This window comes from Triticum aestivum, chromosome 3B (genome assembly GCF_018294505.1).
Source record: "Triticum aestivum cultivar Chinese Spring chromosome 3B, IWGSC CS RefSeq v2.1, whole genome shotgun sequence".
Lineage (NCBI taxonomy): Eukaryota > Viridiplantae > Streptophyta > Magnoliopsida > Poales > Poaceae > Triticum > Triticum aestivum.
Window position 1 is genome coordinate 520020077 of NC_057801.1, and position 20516 is coordinate 520040592.

General features: G+C 44.5%; 1 protein-coding gene across 1 annotated transcript; it reads left to right on the forward strand.

Moving 5' to 3' along the window:
• Positions 1–3571: 3571 nt before the first annotated feature.
• Positions 3572–3983, forward strand: LOC123067569 (mitochondrial import receptor subunit TOM7-1; the record flags this gene model as incomplete). The annotated part of the gene is made up of 1 exon (XM_044490310.1): positions 3572–3983. A coding segment is annotated over one exon (315 nt), but the record flags the coding sequence as incomplete, so codon positions are not given.
• Between the last annotated feature and the right edge of the window lie 16533 nt (positions 3984–20516).

Consider the following 20516-nt stretch of genomic DNA (forward strand, 5'->3'; position numbering starts at 1 on the left):
AGGTGATATTATTGGTCCCTCATACACAATTACAGAACCCCCCTCCCCCCTAACATTTTCTGAAATCAACCTGCAATCCATCCTTGCCACCGCATAAGTCCAATAATGCAAGGATGAGGTTGCGGCGGGTCCAACGAAAGTTGAGCTCGAGGTTATTGCAACAGCTGCTCCGATCCTTGATCAACCAGTTCTTTAGACGCCGCGGGCCGGTAAAGAGTCCTATGATGCCGCCTGTTCGGGTGAGAGGGTCAAGCTCGCGCCTTTATCTTCTTCGGTGCTCGGCTTTACTTTTGTGTTTAACACATAGATCCTTACCACTCTTCTATTATTCCAACTAAATCTTCTGCACAAACGGGGTACTGAATAATATGCATGGATCCCCTCAACTAACGTAGATAGTGGTTACCTTGGTCGTGCCTTTTCGAAAATACCTTGGTCGTGCCTGACAGGCCGACACATCAGCACGTGTGCCCCAACCCGTGTTTGGGCCAGCCTGACACGTGGCCTACATAGGGTTGTGCATGAGTCACAAGGCTGGGCACGTGTGCCGGCACAACACAACCCGTTTAGTTTTTTTCTTCATCATAGCACACAAACTACCAAAATAGGCAAAAAAAAACAGCCCAAATAGGCCTAAAATCACGCAGGCTGGTGGGCTAAACCTGCCGGCGAGCCTACCTGTTTTGTTATTGTGGCATGCCTGGGCCTGGAGGTTGGGCGCGCGGACCGGCCCTACACATTGTTAATCAGGTCATGGCCGACACGTGGCCCGCCTATGGTGGTGTCTGGGCCACAAGGCTAGGCACACGTGCCGGCACGACACGCCCCGTTTAGTTTTTTCTTTAGTTCTTTTTGTATATTAGCACAAAACAGGGAGCTCCTATACGGCGCTGCAGGCGCCCGTTCGCGCTCCTGGCGCCTGCAGCGCCCCGCGCTGGGCCGGCCCACTAACAAGCAGCAACAGCAAAAAATCCTAGAAAAATTGTTAGTTGTGTTGGGGATTCGAACTCGCGCCGCTGCATTCTGCACGCGCTTCGCCAACCACTGCAGCCAGCTCATCATACTGACAACCAATACTGCATGCTATTTAAGTACAACTACAGCCGCGTTGGTCTAAAATTTAGAAGTTCCAAGATTAAAATAAAGTTCACGAAACTGTTTAAAAATTAATGGTTCAGATATTAAAAAAATGCTCACGAAAATTGAAAAAAGTTGACTAGTTCAAGAAAAAGTTCATAAATTTGAAAAGGTCTACTAATTTCAGAAAAGTTAACGAATTTAGAAAAGTTCACGAGTTTGAAAAAAGTTCACGGATCAAAAAAGTTCACGAAATTCAATATAGTTCAAGAAAATTGAAAAACGTTCATCGATTTTCATAAAAGTTCACGAGTTTGAAAAAAGTTCATGAAATTCAATATAGTTCAAGAAAATTGAGAAAAGTTCATCGATTTTCATAAAAGTTCACGAAGTTTGAAAAAAGTTCATTGATTTAGATAAAAAGTTCATCGGATTTTGAAAAGAGTTCATTGATTTCGATAAAAGTTCATCGAATTAGAAAAGAGTTCATTGAGTTTGAAAATAATTTCAATGATTTTGAAAAAAGTTCATCAATTGAAAGAAAACATTCATATAAATCTGGTGAATATTTCTCACATAATTTTAGAAAATAAAAAGGAAAAATAAAAGGAAAAATGTCAGGAAAAGAACCCAAAAAGGAAAAGAAAAGGAAGACGAAACAACAAAAAAGAAATAATATCAATGGTTTCACAGAGGTTATGCGGGTCGGGTGGTTGTTGCATGTGCGATGGAACCACAGCTTCGCGGGTTCGAATCCTGCAGCACACATATAAGTCATGATTTTTTGCGTCTGTAACACAGAGAACTGAAAACTAGTTGGGCCGGCCCAGTGCGAGGTGCTGCAGGCGCCCGTTTGCAAAATACACATTAACGGACGCCTGCAGCACCAAATAGGAAATGCCACAAAAACAAGAGAGCTCCTATAGGACGCGCTTTGCGTCAAAATGTCGCCGCCACGCACAGGGGCGTAGCCTGACTGGGCCAGCCCATCGCGCTGTACCGATGGTGAGAAAAGAAAGCAAAAAGGGGAAGGGAGACGTGATGGATACCCAAACTCGAACCTGCGACCTACAGGTTCAAAGCGCATGCTCCCAGCCACTCCACCTGACTAGCATTGCTTGTAGAAAACAAACACGCACTTTTAATAACTTAGCACAACCGTACAACTAGAATTACACACTGTAGTGAACATCTTAAAACAAATTGTAGATTTTTTCTGAAAGTGTATATTTTGAAAAAGTGCGACCATTTTTTTCATTTCTGAACATACTTTGTACACAGGAACATATTCTGTACAAAAAGTGTACAGAATATGTACAAAAAGTGCATATTTTTTGTACCTAAAAGCTTTTGTATTTGTGAACAAATTTTGGAAATGGGAACTTTGTTTCAAACAAAATGTTTTTGGTTTTGTGAATAAAACATTAAAAGGTGAACAGTTCCTGAAATGATGCGAACAATTTTTGAAAGCACGAACAATTTTTGAATGTTGAGAACAAATTTTGAAATGGAGAACAAATTTGGAAGCTCGAACAATTTTTAAGAAATTAATGGACAATCAAAACAATTGGTCAATTTTGAATGTTGAGAACAAATTTCGAAATGGAGAACATATTTGGAAGCTCGAACAATTTTGAATGTTGAGAACAAATTTGAATGGAGAACAATTGGAAGCTCGAACAATTTTTGAATGTTGAGAACAATTTTTGAAATGGAGAACAAATTTGGAAGCGCGGACAATTTTTGAAAGCACGAACAATTTTTGAATGTTGAGAACAAATTTTGAAATGGAGAACAAATTTAGAAGCGCGGACAATTTTTTAAAGCACAAACAATTTTTTAATGTTGAGAACAAATTTTGAAATGGAGAACAAATTTAGAAGCGCGGACAATTTTTTAAAGCATGAACAATTTTGAATGTTGAGAATAAATTTTGAAATGGAGAACAAATTTAGAAGCACGAATTTGAAATGGGAAGATTTTTTGAAACTCCCAAACATAATTTGAAATGTGAACAAAAAGAAAACAAAAAGAAAAGAAAAAGGAATTGAAAGATGAAATAAAGAAACAGAAAAACGAAGAAAGAAAAGAAAAAAACAGAAAAAACCAGTGAAAACCCGGTTCAAGAACCTTCTAGAAGGTTCCCAAAACCGTTCAGGAACCTTCCAGAAGGTTCCCAAAAACGGAAGCCGCAGCGCCAGCGCTATCTCCTAACTGGGCCGGCCCATCTTGATCGCTATCGCGAGCTCTCTGTGCGAAGCCTCGACAAGTCGACGCAACGTGCGTCCAATAGGATTTTCCCAAAAACAACCCAAAAAGGCCCAAAAAATTAGCCTAAGTAGGCGGGCTGGTGGGCTAAAAGTGTGAGTGTTGTCGGCCCATTTCCTCGCTGTGCCAGGGCCCGAAGACTGGGAACACAGGCCGGGCCGTGCCAGGTGCGTTAAGCCCTGGGCCGGGCCATGTGGCCACCAGATCCCCATCCTGAACCTCCTCTCCTCTGGTTCTCCTTCCATCATCACAACTCACAAAGCTGCAATATCCAAAAAAAAAGCTGCAATATCCAAAATTCCAAATCATTCTTCTCTCGGCGACACGATTGGCAGAGGCGACCATGGAGAAGGGGAAGGCCCCAGCGGAGGCAGCGGAGTCGGCCGCGGCGTGTGCGGCCCGGCTGGCGCGTGCGTGGAGCACTTGGGCCATGAAGAACGCGAAGGTGGTCGCGCACTACGGCTTCATCCCCCTCGTCATCCTCGTCGGCATGAGGTCCGAGCCCAAGCCCAGCCTCGCGCAGCTCCTCTCCCCCGTGTAGCTCTATTCCGCGGCCCGATCCGCACGGCTGTGCGCGTATTGAATTGATCAATATTTGTATTTCTCCCCAATAATTTCGATTACTCTTTGGATTGCTCTGATTTGGGGTCTCCTTGATTGCCACCGGGAGCCTACCAGCTACTCCCTCCGTTCGGAATTACTTGTCGTAGAAATGGATGTATCTAGAACTAGATACATCCATTTCTACGACAAGTAATTCCGAACGGAGGGAGTAGCTGGTAGGCTCCCGGTGGCAATCAAGGAGACCCCAAATCAGAGCAATCCAAAGAGTAATCGAAATTATTGGGGAGAAATACAAATATTGATCAATTCAATACGCGCACAGCCGTGCGGATCGGGCCGCGGAATAGAGCTACACGGGGGAGAGGAGCTGCGCGAGGCTGGGCTTGGGCTCGGACCTCATGCCGACGAGGATGACGAGGGGGATGAAGCCGTAGTGCGCGACCACCTTCGCGTTCTTCATGGCCCAAGTGCTCCACGCACGCGCCAGCCGGGCCGCACACGCCGCGGCCGACTCCGCTGCCTCCGCTGGGGCCTTCCCCTTCTCCATGGTCGCCTCTGCCAATCGTGTCGCCGAGAGAAGAATGATTTGGAATTTTGGATATTGCAGCTTTTTTTTTGGATATTGCAGCTTTGTGAGTTGTGATGATGGAAGGAGAACCAGAGGAGAGGAGGTTCAGGATGGGGATCTGGTGGCCACATGGCCCGGCCCAGGGCTTAACGCACCTGGCACGGCCCGGCCTGTGTTCCCAGTCTTCGGGCCCTGGCACAGCGAGGAAATGGGCCGACAACACTCACACTTTTAGCCCACCAGCCCGCCTACTTAGGCTAATTTTTTGGGCCTTTTTGGGTTGTTTTTGGGAAAATCCTATTGGACGCACGTTGCGTCGACTTGTCGAGGCTTCGCACAGAGAGCTCGCGATAGCGATCAAGATGGGCCGGCCCAGTTAGGAGATAGCGCTGGCGCTGCGGCTTCCGTTTTTGGGAACCTTCTGGAAGGTTCCTGAACGGTTTTGGGAACCTTCTAGAAGGTTCTTGAACCGGGTTTTCACTGGTTTTTTCTGTTTTTTTCTTTTCTTTCTTCGTTTTTCTGTTTCTTTATTTCATCTTTCAATTCCTTTTTCTTTTCTTTTTGTTTTCTTTTTGTTCACATTTCAAATTATGTTTGGGAGTTTCAAAAAATCTTCCCATTTCAAATTCGTGCTTCTAAATTTGTTCTCCATTTCAAAATTTATTCTCAACATTCAAAATTGTTCATGCTTTAAAAAATTGTCCGCGCTTCTAAATTTGTTCTCCATTTCAAAATTTGTTCTCAACATTAAAAAATTGTTTGTGCTTTAAAAAATTGTCCGCGCTTCTAAATTTGTTCTCCATTTCAAAATTTGTTCTCAACATTCAAAAATTGTTCGTGCTTTCAAAAATTGTCCGCGCTTCCAAATTTGTTCTCCATTTCAAAAATTGTTCTCAACATTCAAAAATTGTTCGAGCTTCCAAATTTGTTCTCCATTTCAAAATTTGTTCTCAACATTCAAAAATTGTTCGAGCTTCCAAATATGTTCTCCATTTCGAAATTTGTTCTCAACATTCAAAAATTGTTGGTGCTTTCAAAAATTGTTCGAGCTTCCAAATTTGTTCTCCATTTCAAAATTTGTTCTCAACATTCAAAAATTGTTCGTGCTTTCAAAAATTGTTCGCATCATTTCAGGAACTGTTCACCTTTTAATGTTTTATTCACAAAACCAAAAACATTTTGTTTGAAACAAAGTTCCCATTTCCAAAATTTGTTCACAAATACAAAAGCTTTTAGGTACAAAAAATATGCACTTTTTGTACATATTCTGTACACTTTTTGTACAGAATATGTTCCTGTGTACAAAGTATGTTCAGAAATGAAAAAAATGGTCGCACTTTTTCAAAATATACACTTTCAGAAAAAATCTACAATTTGTTTTAAGATGTTCACTACAGTGTGTAATTCTAGTTGTACGGTTGTGCTAAGTTATTAAAAGTGCGTGTTTGTTTTCTACAAGCAATGCTAGTACGGTTGTGCTAATATTGCATCGAACTTTGTATCTTGTCACTGTGATATACTCCCTCCGTTCCTTAATATAAGACCTTTTAACTTTTTCTTGATTCGTATGTATGTAGACACATTTTAGTATGATTGTTCACTCATTTTAGCATGTATATGGTCAATATTTTGAAATAGCTAAAAGGTCTTATATTAGGGAACGGAGGGAGTAGCTTGCAAGCACACTGTGCAGAACTCTTTTCCCTCTCTTATGCAATCATCAAGATAACACAGATGCCTTTGCATCAAGTAGTGATGCCTGAGATAATGCAGTCTTGGCCTTTACGAGACACACCCTGAGTTCTTCTCTTGGCTTCTCATATGGAGGTCATTGCTCGTATCTCTGAAAACTTTCTCCAGCGAGTACTGATGCCTATTCAGTTATTTTTCTGTCTTTATTTTGCCTTTAGCCTTTGTTGAACTATGTTGAACCTTGTCATATGGTTTCATTCCGGGGCGAGACCCTTGTTCATCGAAAAATACGGAGGTCATTATGGTCCCACGTGCTAGAATTTGTGGTATGATCGTCCTGCTACTGATTCCAATTTATATGATCTCTGAAATGTTCTTCAAACAGCCATTCTATCTCACACAAACATGAGGAATTAGATATGTATGTACCACTGCAAATTCTCAGTTTTGAGATCTACTGATATTCCACTATTGAGTGGTTGAAAATTGGAAGAAAGAATTGCCTCTTCGTATCTCATATGGAAAATTTGATAAAATACCAAATTTTATTAACACTTGATCCTATAACACCTTGTACATTGTAACTGCTAAAATAACACCTATTAGTCTGCCACTTTGCTGAAATACCATGAAATGTTCTTCGTTTCACATTTTAGCAGCTTTAAGAGTGATGACCAAACTAATCATGAAATGACCATATTACCATTGCCACATTCATCAAAGGCACGCATCGAAGTGTTGGCGTGACCACATCGGCGATCGAATAGCTCGCCCCGTGTTCGCCCACTCCCCACTCTCCATCGCCTACTCCGTCGTCCACTCCACTCAATAACCCTTGAGCAAGAAGGGGTTTCGTTTAGGTGAGCTCGGTGACGGCATGTTCTGCTGCTTGACGGCGACAAGGCCGACTGCTCTGCAGCGATGTAGAGGGACAGCTCAGCGGTGTCGTGGAGAGCGAGCCCGGGGGACAAGCTCCTCTATGGCGATGCAGTAGGTATGGTGGCCCAGCAGCGCGGGCGATTGTTCTCTTTATCCATGGACTCCGGTGGATACTCGCGTTCGCCTCATGGCAACAACAGGTGTTGAAATAATTGCCCTCTTTTTTCCATTAATTTGGATTTTTGGATGAATTGACTGGAACATGAATTTAATATGATATTTGAGACAAGAGGTCTTAAGTATAAGACCCTGTCATGCAGTATTTAGAAAAAGATTGTGACACCTATATCAATTCCATGTTTAACAAGGGCTAAATAAGACTAAACGTGAGCGAGTCGAAAGAGGTGTTTTTTCCAGAAGACCGGTAAGTCTAGCATGACACAACTTAAGTTGTGAAACACACATCTTATTATCATCCAATAGTGCACTAGTAGAAAAGGGGCCAATGGTCCAGGCTAGTCTAGCCCATTAGTCCCGGTTCAATCCAGAACCGGGACCAATGGGGGCATTGGACCCGGTTCGTGAGCCCCAGGGCCGGCCGGGCCACGTGGGCCATTGGTCCCGATTCGTCTGGACCTATTGGTCCCGGTTGGTGAGACGAACCGGGACCAATGACCCTCGCTCCTGACCCACCACCATTGGTCCCGGTTGGTGGCCTAAACCGGGACAAAAGGACGGCCATTAGTCCCGGTCCATTCCACCAACCGGGACTAAAGGGTTGGTCTTCGTTGCGGCCAAAGTTTAGTCCCACCTCGTCAACCAAAGGGGAATCAGACCGGTTTATAAGCCCCTTCCTCTCTGCCTTATTGAGCTCCTCGGAAAATGAAAATAGATGCCCTTATATAGGGAATTTAGCCTAAACTCATACGAATTTCTCTTGAAATTTGTTATGAATTTAAGTTGAATTTCCTCTATAAGCGCATCTATGCTCATTTCTGAGTAATTTTTTATATAGTTTTTTTTCTTTTCTGCTATAGTTATTATTTTCTTTTTATTTTTGAGTTGTAATAAGTCATTAAAAATAAGCATCTATGCTCATTTTAAAGTAAAGTTAATCATAACTATTTTTTCTTCTATTTATTTTTGAATTGTAATAAGTCATTAGAAATAAGCATCTATGCTCATATTTTGGTAAAGTTAATCACAACTATTTTTTCTTCTTTTTATTTCTGATTTGTAATAAGTCATTAAAAATAAGCATCTATGCTCCTTTTTTAGTACAGTTAATCACAACTATTTTTTGCTTCTATTCATTTTTAAGTAGTTTTCTATATAGTTTTTTTCTTTTCTGCTATATTTATTTTTTTCTTTTTATTTCTGAGTTGAAATAAGTCATTAAAAAAAAGCATCTATGCTCATTTTTTAGTACAGTTAATCACAACTATTTTTTGCTTCTATTCATTTCTGAGTAGTTTTCTATATAGTTTTTTTTTCTTTTCTGCTATATTTATTTTTTTCTTTTTATTTCTTAGTTGTAATAAGTCATTAAAAATAAGCATCTATGCTCATTTTTTAGTAAAGTTAATCATAACTATTTTTTCTTCTATTTATTTTTGAATTGTAATAAGTCATTAAAAATAAGCATTTATGCTCATATTTTAGTAAAGTTAATCACAACTATTTTTTCTTTTTTTATTTCTGAGTTGTAATAAGTCATTAAAAATAAGCATCTATGCTCCTTTTTTAGTACAGTTAATCACAACTATTTTTTGCTTCTATTCATTTCTGAGTAGTTTTCTATGTAGTTTTTTTCTTTTCTGCTATATTTATTTTTTTTCTTTTTATTTCTGAGTTGAAATAAGTCATTAAAAATAAGCATCTATGCTCATTTTTTAGTACAGTTAATCACAACTATTTTTTGCTTCTATTCATTTCTGAGTAGTTTTCTATATAGTTTTTTTTCTTTTCTGCTATATTTATTTTTTTCTTTTTATTTCTGAGTTGTAATAAGTCATTAAAAATAAAAAAAGAGGCGCAATGCTTGTTAATTTGCTTCAAGCCTTTCGGAATAGTGTCAACTGCACTGCACATAGCTCTGTGCAGTCTACCGTATTTCTCAATGCTTGAAGCTAATCAACGTGCAGGAGCATTGAGCCTCTTTGTCATCGTCTCTGCACTCAGGGCTTATAAATAGCTGCGAGTGCCTCTCGCTTGGCGAGGTGGGACTAAAAAAACAGCTGCAGGAAGAATCAACAAAAAAACAGCTGCAGAAAATAAAAAAGTAGTTAGACGGGTCCATTGGTACAGGTTGGTGGCATCAACCGGTACCAATGCCACTCTTTGGTCCCGGTTAGTGGAACCAACCGGGACGAATGCCGCTCTTTAGTCCCGGTTGGAGCCACCAACCGGGACCAAAGGTCTTCGTTTCCCGCCCTTTGGGCTGCTGAAAAGAGGCCTTTGGTCCCGGTTGGTGGCACCAACCGGGACTAAAGGGGGCATTGGTCCCGGTTGGTGCCACGAACCGGGACCAAAGCCTTTGCTATATATACAGCACTTAGCGCGACTTCGATCTCTCCTGCTCCACTCCCGTCGCCGCGCGTCTCCCTGCCGCCACCTCGCCGTCGCCGCCCCGCCCCGACGCCGTCGCCGCCATGCTCCGCCACGCCCCGACGCCGTCGCTGCCCTGCGCCGCCCCGCCCCGCCCCGCCCCGCGTCGTCGCCGCCCGCGCGCCCCGCCCAGCCCGCCCGCGCCGCCCCGATCGACGTCGCCGCCCCGGCCCGCGCCGCCTCGACACCGTCGCCGCCCCGCTCCGCTCCGCACCTCGCCGTCGCCTTCGCCGTCGCCGTCACCGGCCGTACGTGAGCACCTCGCCGTCGCCTTTGCCGGCCGTACGTCGGCCACCGTCATTTTTTTGTTAGATTAATTAGATTTTTTTGTTAGGTTAGATGTGTAGTAATTTAGATATGTAGTTCATATTTTTTTTTGTTATATTAGATTTTTTTTGTTAGATTAGATGTGTAGTAATTAATTTGTGTATATTATGTTAGATTTTTTTGTTAGATTAATTAGATTTTTTTGTTAGATTAGATGTGTAGTAATTTAGATATGTAGTTCATAGATTTTTTTGTTAGATTAGATTTTTTTTGTTAGATTAGATGTGTAGTAATTAATTTTGTTCATAGAATTTTAATGATTTTTTTGTTTATAGTATTTAGAAAAAGGAAAAAAATAAGGAGTAGTTTATATATAGTTGAACTAGCTAGTTGATTTAATAAACTAATTTATTTTACTATATATAGAAGTAGTTTGTTTTTAGTAAGTACTACTTATTTATTTATAGAAATGCTTAGTAGTTGAACTAGATAGTTGATTTAATTAATAAAACTACTTTTATTTAACTATATATAGAAGTAGTTCCCGCATCGACGTCGGCGATGCCTATCCCGCATCCTCGTCGTCGTCGACTCGGCGGTGGAGGCCTGCTTGATCAGGGCCATGTTCGGGACTGGGCTCCGCCGGGCTGGTATTGGGAGGTGCTACCTTCCGGGGGACGTAGGTTGGTGAGGAGGCAGCCTGTTGTTGACCCGATCCTTGTTTGGTGGCGGTCGCGTGGGCCAGTGACGGTGGTGAGGCATCCGGACACCGCGGAGGTGGTACGTCACCGTGTCAGCGAGGAGGACGAGCACGTCCGTCGCTACATGGTTGCATTGGAGGGCAGGTTCGACAATACCTGGCAGGTTCTTCAGGGATCTCACTGGAGCTATGATCCTGTGATGGTTCCTTATCTTTGGGTGTCCACCGCCCGCGTCGATACCCGTCGGGCGCTACGGTTCTAGTTGTATTAGTGATAATATTCGACGATGTACGGACACCAAGAGATGATGTACTTTTGCTTATAATTATTGAATGCATGCTAATTTGAATACTATACTTTATTTTATGATTTGGTTTTGCTTATTTTATGATTTGGTTTTCTTATTGAATGCTCATATTGGATAAGTTCTCCTTCATTCCCGTGTGCTAGACAATTTGATATAATAATGCATTCGGGAATGAAAGGAGGAGCTACGTACATCGATCATCGATAGTCAACCCGTGATTAATAATAATGATCTAGTTTAATATTTGAATTATGAACGTAGGCCGGAAATGTCGTACTCATCGGACGACGAAAACCGCCCGGGGGAGTGCGACTGGTGCCACGACGACCGAGGTATCTGCGACAGGTTCATTGAGCTGGACGAAGATCGGCGCTTCAGCATTAAGCTCGAGGAGACCTGCGATGTTCATACGGTACGCAACGACGACAATAGTTTTTTTCGTAATTAAGCATGACTTCAACTATTTTAACGTGTATTTTTCATCTTTTCCAATTCGACTAGCTTATCCCATGCTTTGCAAGACGCTATGTCTTGGAGAGGATGGGTTTTGAAGACCATGAAAGTTTCGAAACCAAAAAAATTATCCTAAGTACCCATCATGGTGTGGATTTTCAAGTAAAGTTGTACAATGCTCAGAGTGTAACCCATTTTGGTTGCAAAAATTGGGAAGCACTTTGCAAGATGTATGGTCTTGATGAGGGTATGCTTGTCACCATGGATCTTGGTGATCCTACAATCGAGCAAGAGAGACCTTCGATTTGGGTCCTTGTGGATACACCTCCAATTCTTCCCCCATGTGAGCTTAACATAGTTATTAAGTAATTTATATTGTTTATTTCAAAATATATAGTTGACAACTTATCTCCATTGACAGCTTATTTTCATTCTTCAAAGAATGTGTGGAAGATGGTAGACAGAACCTACTACACCGAAGGCTCCGAATTAACTTATCAGGAGAAAAATCATCTGGTCGGATTTTGTACTGATCTTGAGAATTACAATATCTACAATCAAACTCCTCAACATTATGGTCAATACGTGCCACTAGTGCACGTGTTGAACTACGGTAACTACCATGGAGATACCCTGGTAAGATTATTTTTACTATTACAACATCCGTGCATCTTTTTGCACACTTCTAAAACTAGTACATCATTGCTAACTACGACGTTATTACTATGTTTTTCAACAGATAATCCCGAATGATTGTGTGCCTCATCTGATGTATACGCATGGTAGCCTTCATGTTTTGAACATACAACCAGGTCGTCCTACGAATCTCAACTGTCCATACCGGGTTTCTAAAAGAAGTGGAGACATAACAATCAAAGAATGGAAAAAATGTATGGACAGTCGTAAGGAGCTTCTTGGAAGCAATAAGCAGCGAAGGGCAAGAATTGGAGACAGGATGATCGCCATTCTTCATAATGGAGAGTCAGGGTCTATATTGTTTTATGCTATTTTACCTTAAGGGTGTTTAGGTCCTACATGATACTGATGATCATGTGCTTAGAACAATTATATAGGGTTGGGTTCGATGACTATGAGGATGATGATCGCATGACTTATTATTAATAACGAGTAGAAGTTGTATGATGATGCATGATTAGTAGGACTTGTTATTATATATGATGATGTATGATGCGAGCATGCATGAGCATGTTATATCAGCGGGTGAAATGAACATAGCAGCAGCGTTGATAAACCAAGGACGAAGATATAAGAGAGGACACTTCTCTCTATTAGCTAGCTAATAACAACCTAAAAATAACCCCCAAAACCCCTAAAGCAACCACTTTTGTAAAAAAAACATGGACTTTTGGTCCCGGTTGGAGCCACCAACCGGGACCAAAGGCCCCCTGACTGGACTCGGCGCACAGGGCCACGTGGAGGCACATTGGTTCCGGTTCGTGTTTGAACCGGGACTAATGGGTGGAGGTATTAGTAACGACCCATTAGTCCCAGTTCATGAACCGGGACTAAAGGCCCTTACGAACCGGGACTATTAGGTGTTTTTCTACTAGTGGTGGTTTGTTGGAATTATTAGGCTTTAGCCTATTTATTTTATCCATTAATTCCTAGTAAATCTTAGAGGCCCGTGTAATCCATGCATGCATGATAAGAGGGTGTGAAAAATTTAGTCCTATTATCCTAGTGCTGATGTATGAGACCAACTTATAATATGAGTTGTTCTACATAGCACTAAGAGCTTGAGAAGAGATCACAAACACAAGCGCTCCTCCTGCGCCACCCCAAGCCTCGCGCACACGTCGTATTTCGTGATTAAGCCGCGCCGCGCCTTGTTACCCTAGGACCTAAGCAATGTGTTGCACGCTGCCTTAGATGAGACACATTTCATTTCCCACCTTCTGGTTCAAACCTTGTGCCTCCTATCTTTTTTCCATCTCGCTTCTCCACATGTGTCGAGAAGTGAAACATCATGCCTCTGAAACCCCGTCTCTTATGATCAAGTATGGGAGAGGGGCGGTCAGGTTTTTTGGGAGCGCGACTGCTGAATTTTCCTCCATCGTGGCTGAGCACGACGATTTCTTCCCCAACATCGACCACCTCCTCGGTGGCGTGCCAAACGACGCATCAACGTCTTCTTCCACTACACCGTATGCCTCGATTCCCTTTTGTTAGGGATTGCATCCTGTCTAATACATTTATATGTCCATATAAATATGTTTTTTGTATGTTATATACCCAATTGCATGACTTCTTACATCATTTTGTTACTTGATGCGATTATCATCGATACTATGATTATCATGTTTTATCTACTGCTTTTTTAGATTGAACTTGATAAAAAATTTCTCATTATTCAACAATTTAATGGTTGAAATCTAGACATCTAAGGGCATCTCCAACACAAAGCCCCAGATCTATTGTCCCATAAGCCAAGTAGGTTCGGATGCCACCATCGACTAAAATTAAATGCCTCAAATATGTTAGTGTACCTTGCGGAGGAGCCAGTTGCCTGAGTGGAAAAAGCAAGAAAAGAGAGAAAGAGATGTGGTGTAGATGCATAGGCAATATAGCTCACCAATCCATCGTCGCTCACTTCATGAGGCTACCTGTGCCTTGGATGAAAGTGAAAATTGAACGGTGCTTCAATTCTATGTGCTGATGCCACCTACCAGAACCGCTTTGTTCGCTCTCTGGAAACCGCTCCAGAGAGGCGATCAAAGGCAACCTTCTGCCTTCCCTCTCGACAACAGCGCCATCGTGGGTCCTCGTCCTTCCTGTCTGTCGCTTCAGCGGCAGGAGTGGATGGGTACCCTAGCAGTTTCTCTTCAGTAGGGAGATATGATAGGCACAATTTTCTGTGAGAGGTGCTACATCAATGGTTGAGACGGCGTCGCATCAGAATAATCTGCTTCTGCTCTTCCTCCATCTCGATGATGTTCTAATGGGCGGCAGCGAGGAGTAGGCGGCTCGGTCTTCTTGCCAGTCTCCAGATCCAGTGAGATTTGTGTCCAATGGTTGACGCATGACACCCTCCCGGCTGGCGTTGGCATCGACTATTGTATTTGTGTTTGGTGTCATGTAGTGGAGTGCATGGATGGCGGCAGGTACTGACCACGTCGGATGATGTTGACGGCGCTGGGATCTAGCGGACACAGGGAAGAATCCCAAAGCTTCAGCCTCGTTACTTGTGGTGTTCCGATTCATCAGCTCGAAAAGCATCCTTGTATGTGAAGGTGCTCCTCCAGATCTGAATATGATGACAACTCTCGTATTTCTTCCGTGTTGCCTCGGTGACTGTGGAAGAGATGGTGGACGACATTTTGGCGTGACACAAAATTCTCCGACAGTGAAATTCTAGATTAATTCTCTTAGATAAAAGGCATCATGCCTGAATTCAAATTAATGAGCAATCAAACGGCTAGGGGATACAATGGTGTTGCAAACACTGGTACAGACTTGATACAAGAGTGAAAAGAGGAGAGAACTAGACCAAGATGCTAACTAGAGAAGGTCACACACAGCTGCCACTAAAGAAAATTACCGGATCAAGTCGAAGATGAACACCAAGCCGAAGAGGATCAGCGCGTGCAGAGGCCGAAGAGACGCACCAGATGGAGGGTGACAGGGACACCGCTGTGGGAATGAGCACCGTCGCAAGAGTTAGACAGTAGGCCGGGGACGGAGGAGAGACCACCATCTCTCCACACATGTTGCCGGAGGGGAGACCTCATCTCCGCTTGCCCCAATGGAGCACCACCACCGGCTAGCAACCCCACAGCACCACCTGACAGCGAACCACAACAGCCAGTGCGGGAAGACGAACACACACTCACCACCAATGAAATCTTGTAGAAAACACACAACTCCCACCGACGCAGACAGCTCGACGCACATCCACAGTCCTCCACCCTTCCCAAGGCGGCGTCTTCAAGAAGATCACGACGCCAGAGCACCGTCGTCGCTTGGCCGCACGCATCCAAGGTTTTCACCCGGGATGAGGAGGAGGGAGGAGGAGAGGGAAAGGAGGGATTCAAGCGCCCCTCAAGAGGGAAAACAGGGCGCCGCCGTTGGCGTCGAGGTTAACGGGAGGTCGACTGGGGGTCCCCCCCCCAGATTTCCCCCACCATGCACACTGGCTGGCCTAAAGTATGGAACCCGGAGACGGCCGGATCCGCAGCCGTCGAGGACGGATGTGGCCGAAGCAGCGAGTTAGGATCCAGATCTGTTGTAGCTGCCGGGGCAGACCACGTCACGATAAGCCACCACCGGCTACATGACCGGGAGGGCTTGAAAGTGCTAGTTATCGACTAGAGGGGGGTGAATAGGCAATTTTTATGGAAGTCTTCAAAATACATAGGCTTTGAAGACAAACAAGTAAACTAAACCTATATAGTAAGCAGCGGAATGAAGACTAGACTAGGCAAGCATTAGTCAAGCATACAATACAGTGAAAGCACGAAGACTAACTACAACTAGGTATACATGATCAGTATGGAAGATAGGACGAAGCCAAACAGATATAAGTCTTCACACAATGAAGTCAAATGTTTAGGCAGGCAAGCAATGACTTCACGAAGACAAACTTTTGTAAGGTAAGGAGAGTAGGGGATAGAACCAGTTGCTTGGTGAAGACAAGGATTTGGTAGACCAGTTCCAGTTGTTGTGACAACTGTACGTCTGGTTAGGGAGGCTGCGATTGAACTCAGAAGACCGTGTCTTCACCTTATTCCCCTTGAGCTAAGGACACTTAGTCCTCGCCCAATCACTCTAGTAAGTCTTCGAGGTAGACTTCCAAAACTTCACATACTTCGTTCATCGGCAATCCACAATGACTCTTGGATGCTCAGAACGTGATGCTTAACCGGCTGGAGGATTCACAGTCCTCAAGTGTATCAAGTCTTCAGATCACGCGGATAGAAAGACTTCAGTGACGCCTAACACTCTTTGGCTCTAGGTGTTTTGGGCTTAGTCCTCGCAAGGATCTCTCTCTCAAATGCTTCGGAGGTGGGTTGCTCTCAAATGACAAAAGCCGTGCACTAACTCTAAGCAGCCACCAATTTATGGTGTAGGGGGTGGGCTATTTATAGCCAGGAGGCAACCTGACCTGATATGTCCGAAATGACCATGGGTCACTAAGGAACTGACATGTGTCCAACAGTCAGATTTCAAGCACACACGGCAGCTTGGCTTGGGCTACAAGCAAAGCTGACTCGTCCAGCTCTGGATAACGTTTGCTCTCATTGTCTTCGCTCGAAGACGTAGGATTTGGTTGAGCATCACTTCAGTCACTCTGACTTTGTTCATTTGGACCCCACTTAACAGTATGGTGGTTCCTATGACTCAATAAAGAAGAAAAGAAACTACGAAACACCTATGTCTTTGCACTCCATAGTCTTCAAGTGAATATCTTCACATGTCATAATCTTCATCGTGAATGTCTTCACGAACCACCATTGTCTTCAATGTCTTCACACATTTTTAGGGATCATCTCTGGTAGGTAAATCGAATCGGTGAGGGACTACTACCTGTGTTATCCTGCAATTCTCACAAACACATTAGCCCCTCAACCACGTTTGTCATCAATACTCCAAAACCAACTAGGGGTGGCACTAGATGCACTTACAGGGCCAACCAAAACCCGCAGCGCCACCGTCGGACGAGGTCGCCACTGCCTTCTGTAAGGGCATATTCTACCATAAAGTTTTGGTGATGATGACAACACTCGTGTGGACTAATCGTGTGTTCTAGTTTTCTCAGGTACACTTTGTGCGGCGCAAGAAGGTTAGGCCTTCCCTCTATGCAGAAAAGATTGAAGACGAAGTTTCCGACATTTTATTCCTTTGGTCGTAGGATATCCGGTCTACTAAGAGGGAATCCTCATCGGATGGTATTGGGTGAATCATTTCAGGTACACGTTCTCTGCACCCACCATACACCCTCCATTCGAGAAGAGAGGGGTTCCCCAAAGTACTCTATTCTGTGCAGTTCTGCCCATGGCGGTAGTACTGCTCCATTGAGCGGTTGTACCACTGGCCGGTAGTTCCGGTCTTACCACCGCCCCAAGTACCGCTCAGGTGTGACTCCCTTCTGTACCGGGTACGGTGGTAGACCGGTAGTGGAACGGAAGTTCCGGTTTATCTTGACAAACCGGTACTATCGGTGTTCAGGGTGGTAGTACCACCTCGGACTCCACTGCTCAGGAACTGTTGGCCCAGCGGTAGCTCCGGCCCAACCACCGCTCTAACTACCAGCCTGGGGTGATTTCCTTCTGTTGTGAGGCGGTAGTCGGGCGGTGGTGGGACGGTAGTTCTGGTATGTTCCGATATACCGGTACTACCGGTTGTCTCACCAGAAGTACCGCCCTGGTGCCCTAGCAGGGGTTTCCCGCATTCAGCGGTTGTACCGGCGACCCTTGCGGAAGTACCGCTCCTATGTGTTTCTGCGCATAACGGTTGGATCTGAGGGGACCCTATTTAAGGAGGTGCTTCTCCTACCTCCATCTTATCTCTTGCCCCTCTCTCTCCTCCATTAATGCCCTTGAAGCTTTCTTGCCCGATCTCTCTCTCTCTAGCCACTCAAACTTGTTGATTTGCTAGGGATTGAAGGAGGAGACGTAGATCTACACTCTCACCAAAGGAAACTTGATTCCCCCATACTTTCTTGTGTGGATTTTGTTACTCTTAGGTGCTTGGGCACCCTTGTCGGAAGAGGTCACTTCGGATCCACATTCCATTGTGGTGAAGCTCCGGGGTTTCGTTGGGAGCCTCCAATTAAGTTGTGGAGAGAGCCCCAACCTTGTTTGCAAAGGTTCGGTTGCCGCCTTCAAGGGCTCCAATAGTGGAATCACGACATCTCGCATTGTGTGAGGGCGTGAGGAGAATACGGTGGCCCTAGTGGCTTGTTGGGGAGCATTGTGCCTCCACACCGCTCCAACGGAGACGTACTTCCCTTCAAAGGGAAGGAACTTCGGTAACACATCCTCGTCTCCATCACTCTTGGTTATCTCTTACCTTTACTTGTGCAAGTTTTATTGTGCTATATCCTTTACTTGCTTGTGTGCTTTGTTGTTGCATCATATAGGTTGCTCACCTAGTTGCATATCTAGACAACCTAATTTGATGCAAAGTTTAAATTGGTAAAGAAAAGCTAAAAATTGTTAGTTGCCTATTCACCCCCCTCTAGTCAACTATATCGATCCTTTCAATTGGTATCAGAGCCTCGTATCTTTATTAAGGAATTTGCCATCCAAAGAGTATGGTTGACACTGTAGACGGTGAGGAGGAGCACCCCGGTGTGATTCCGTCCTCGTCTACGGCCGATGGGGGAACCTTGGTCTCACGTGAGGAATTCAATGTGGCTTTGGACACATTGAAACCCTCCATGATGGCCGAGGTCAAAGGCATGCTTAAAAACTTTCTTGATGGTCTCAAATTATCCACCACACCATTGGAAGTGGTCGATCCCACTAACAAGGTGAGGGATGCTAACTCCAACAAGGGGGAAGCTACTAGTGAGAAAGTTCCTTTGTCTAGTGGTAGAAATGGTAGTGGCACTTTTGCCCATGGAACCTCCTCTTACTTATGGAGGACCGATTCCCTCTACTCATTTAAATCATGCCGGTTCTCCCCCTAAGATTGTGAAAAATGAGGATTTTGATGCTTGGGTCTATCACTTTAAGCGTCATTTAAACCATGTTAATACTAATCTTTGGAGAATCATTGAAGAAGGTTTCTATCCGCATGACTGAAACAACTTCACCCCTAGAGAAGTCGTGGATAATCAATTCAATGAGAATGCTCTCTTCATCCTCCAAGATGCAATTCCACCCGAAGATATTGCACATCTCCGACCCTTCACCGTGGCCAAGGAAGCATGGCACCATGTTGTTTCCCTCTACAAGGGAAGCGCAAGCATTCAAAGCTCCAACTATGAACACTACAAAAAAAGACACATCTGTGACATTTTGGGCCGAACGGAATTTTTTTCTATCACACTTATGACACTTATATGACGATAATTGTGACAAAACCCGGTATCATCATAGATGTGGTGGGCTCCTACTTCTATGACAAAAAATCATGACAGAAAATGGGCTTTTCATCCTGGGCGGGCCAGAGACGCAACTGCATGACATTTCTTTGGGCCGTCCATGACGGAAAAAACCATGGTAGAAGCGAGGGCGAGGAAAATATCAGGGTATTCCCGGTTACGATGGGTGGTCGGGGCCGAGCGATGCATGGAGGTTTGCACGTTTCTCTCATACTCGCACGCGTGTGGGTGCGAGGCGTTGGGCTCTAACTGAATCCGAGCGAGGCGTTCGCCTACTGAACCCGAGCGATTGCACTGCAGGCTACGCGTTACTGAACCCGAGCGATCGATCGATGGCTGTTAACAAAACCTGATCGAGCGATTCCTTCGCTACTACTGCTAACTGAAGCCGATCGATGCTGCCTTTGGATGAACAGTGAGTGTTGCTGGGGGGTTTGGATGAACAGTGAGCGGTGGGAGTGGATGAACAGGACCCCGTGGTGTTGCCTCTGGATGAACAGGACCCCGATCGATCGAGCCGGTTGGGACTGGATGAACAGGACCCCGTGGAGGGCTGGATGAACAAGACGACCCCGTGGAGGGCTGGATGAACAGTAGACGGTGGAGGGGTGGATGAATAGTAGACTGTGGAGGCATGGTTGAACAGGAGCCCATGGAGAGGGCTGGTTGAATAGTAGCCGGTGGAGTAGCACGCGGTGGAGGCTGGATGAACAGGAGCCCGTGGATGAACAGTCGCGGGTGGAGGCTGGAGGAGGTCGACGGTGGATGAATAGTAGTCCGTGGAGGCTGGAGGAGGTTGACGGTGGAGATGAACAATATCCCGTGGAGTCCCGTTTTGCGGTACGCCACACCCCTCCCGATGAATAGGACCCCCATTTTGATCGTAGCGCTCCAACACAAGTCCGTTTCCTCCGTTTTGCGGTACGCCACACCCCTCCAGATCAACAGGACCTCGTTTCGACCGTAGGAGGTCCAACACAAGTCTGTTTCCTTTGTTTTGCGGTACGCCAGACCCCTCCCGATGAACATGATCCCGTTTCAAACGTGGCCGGTCGAACATAAGGT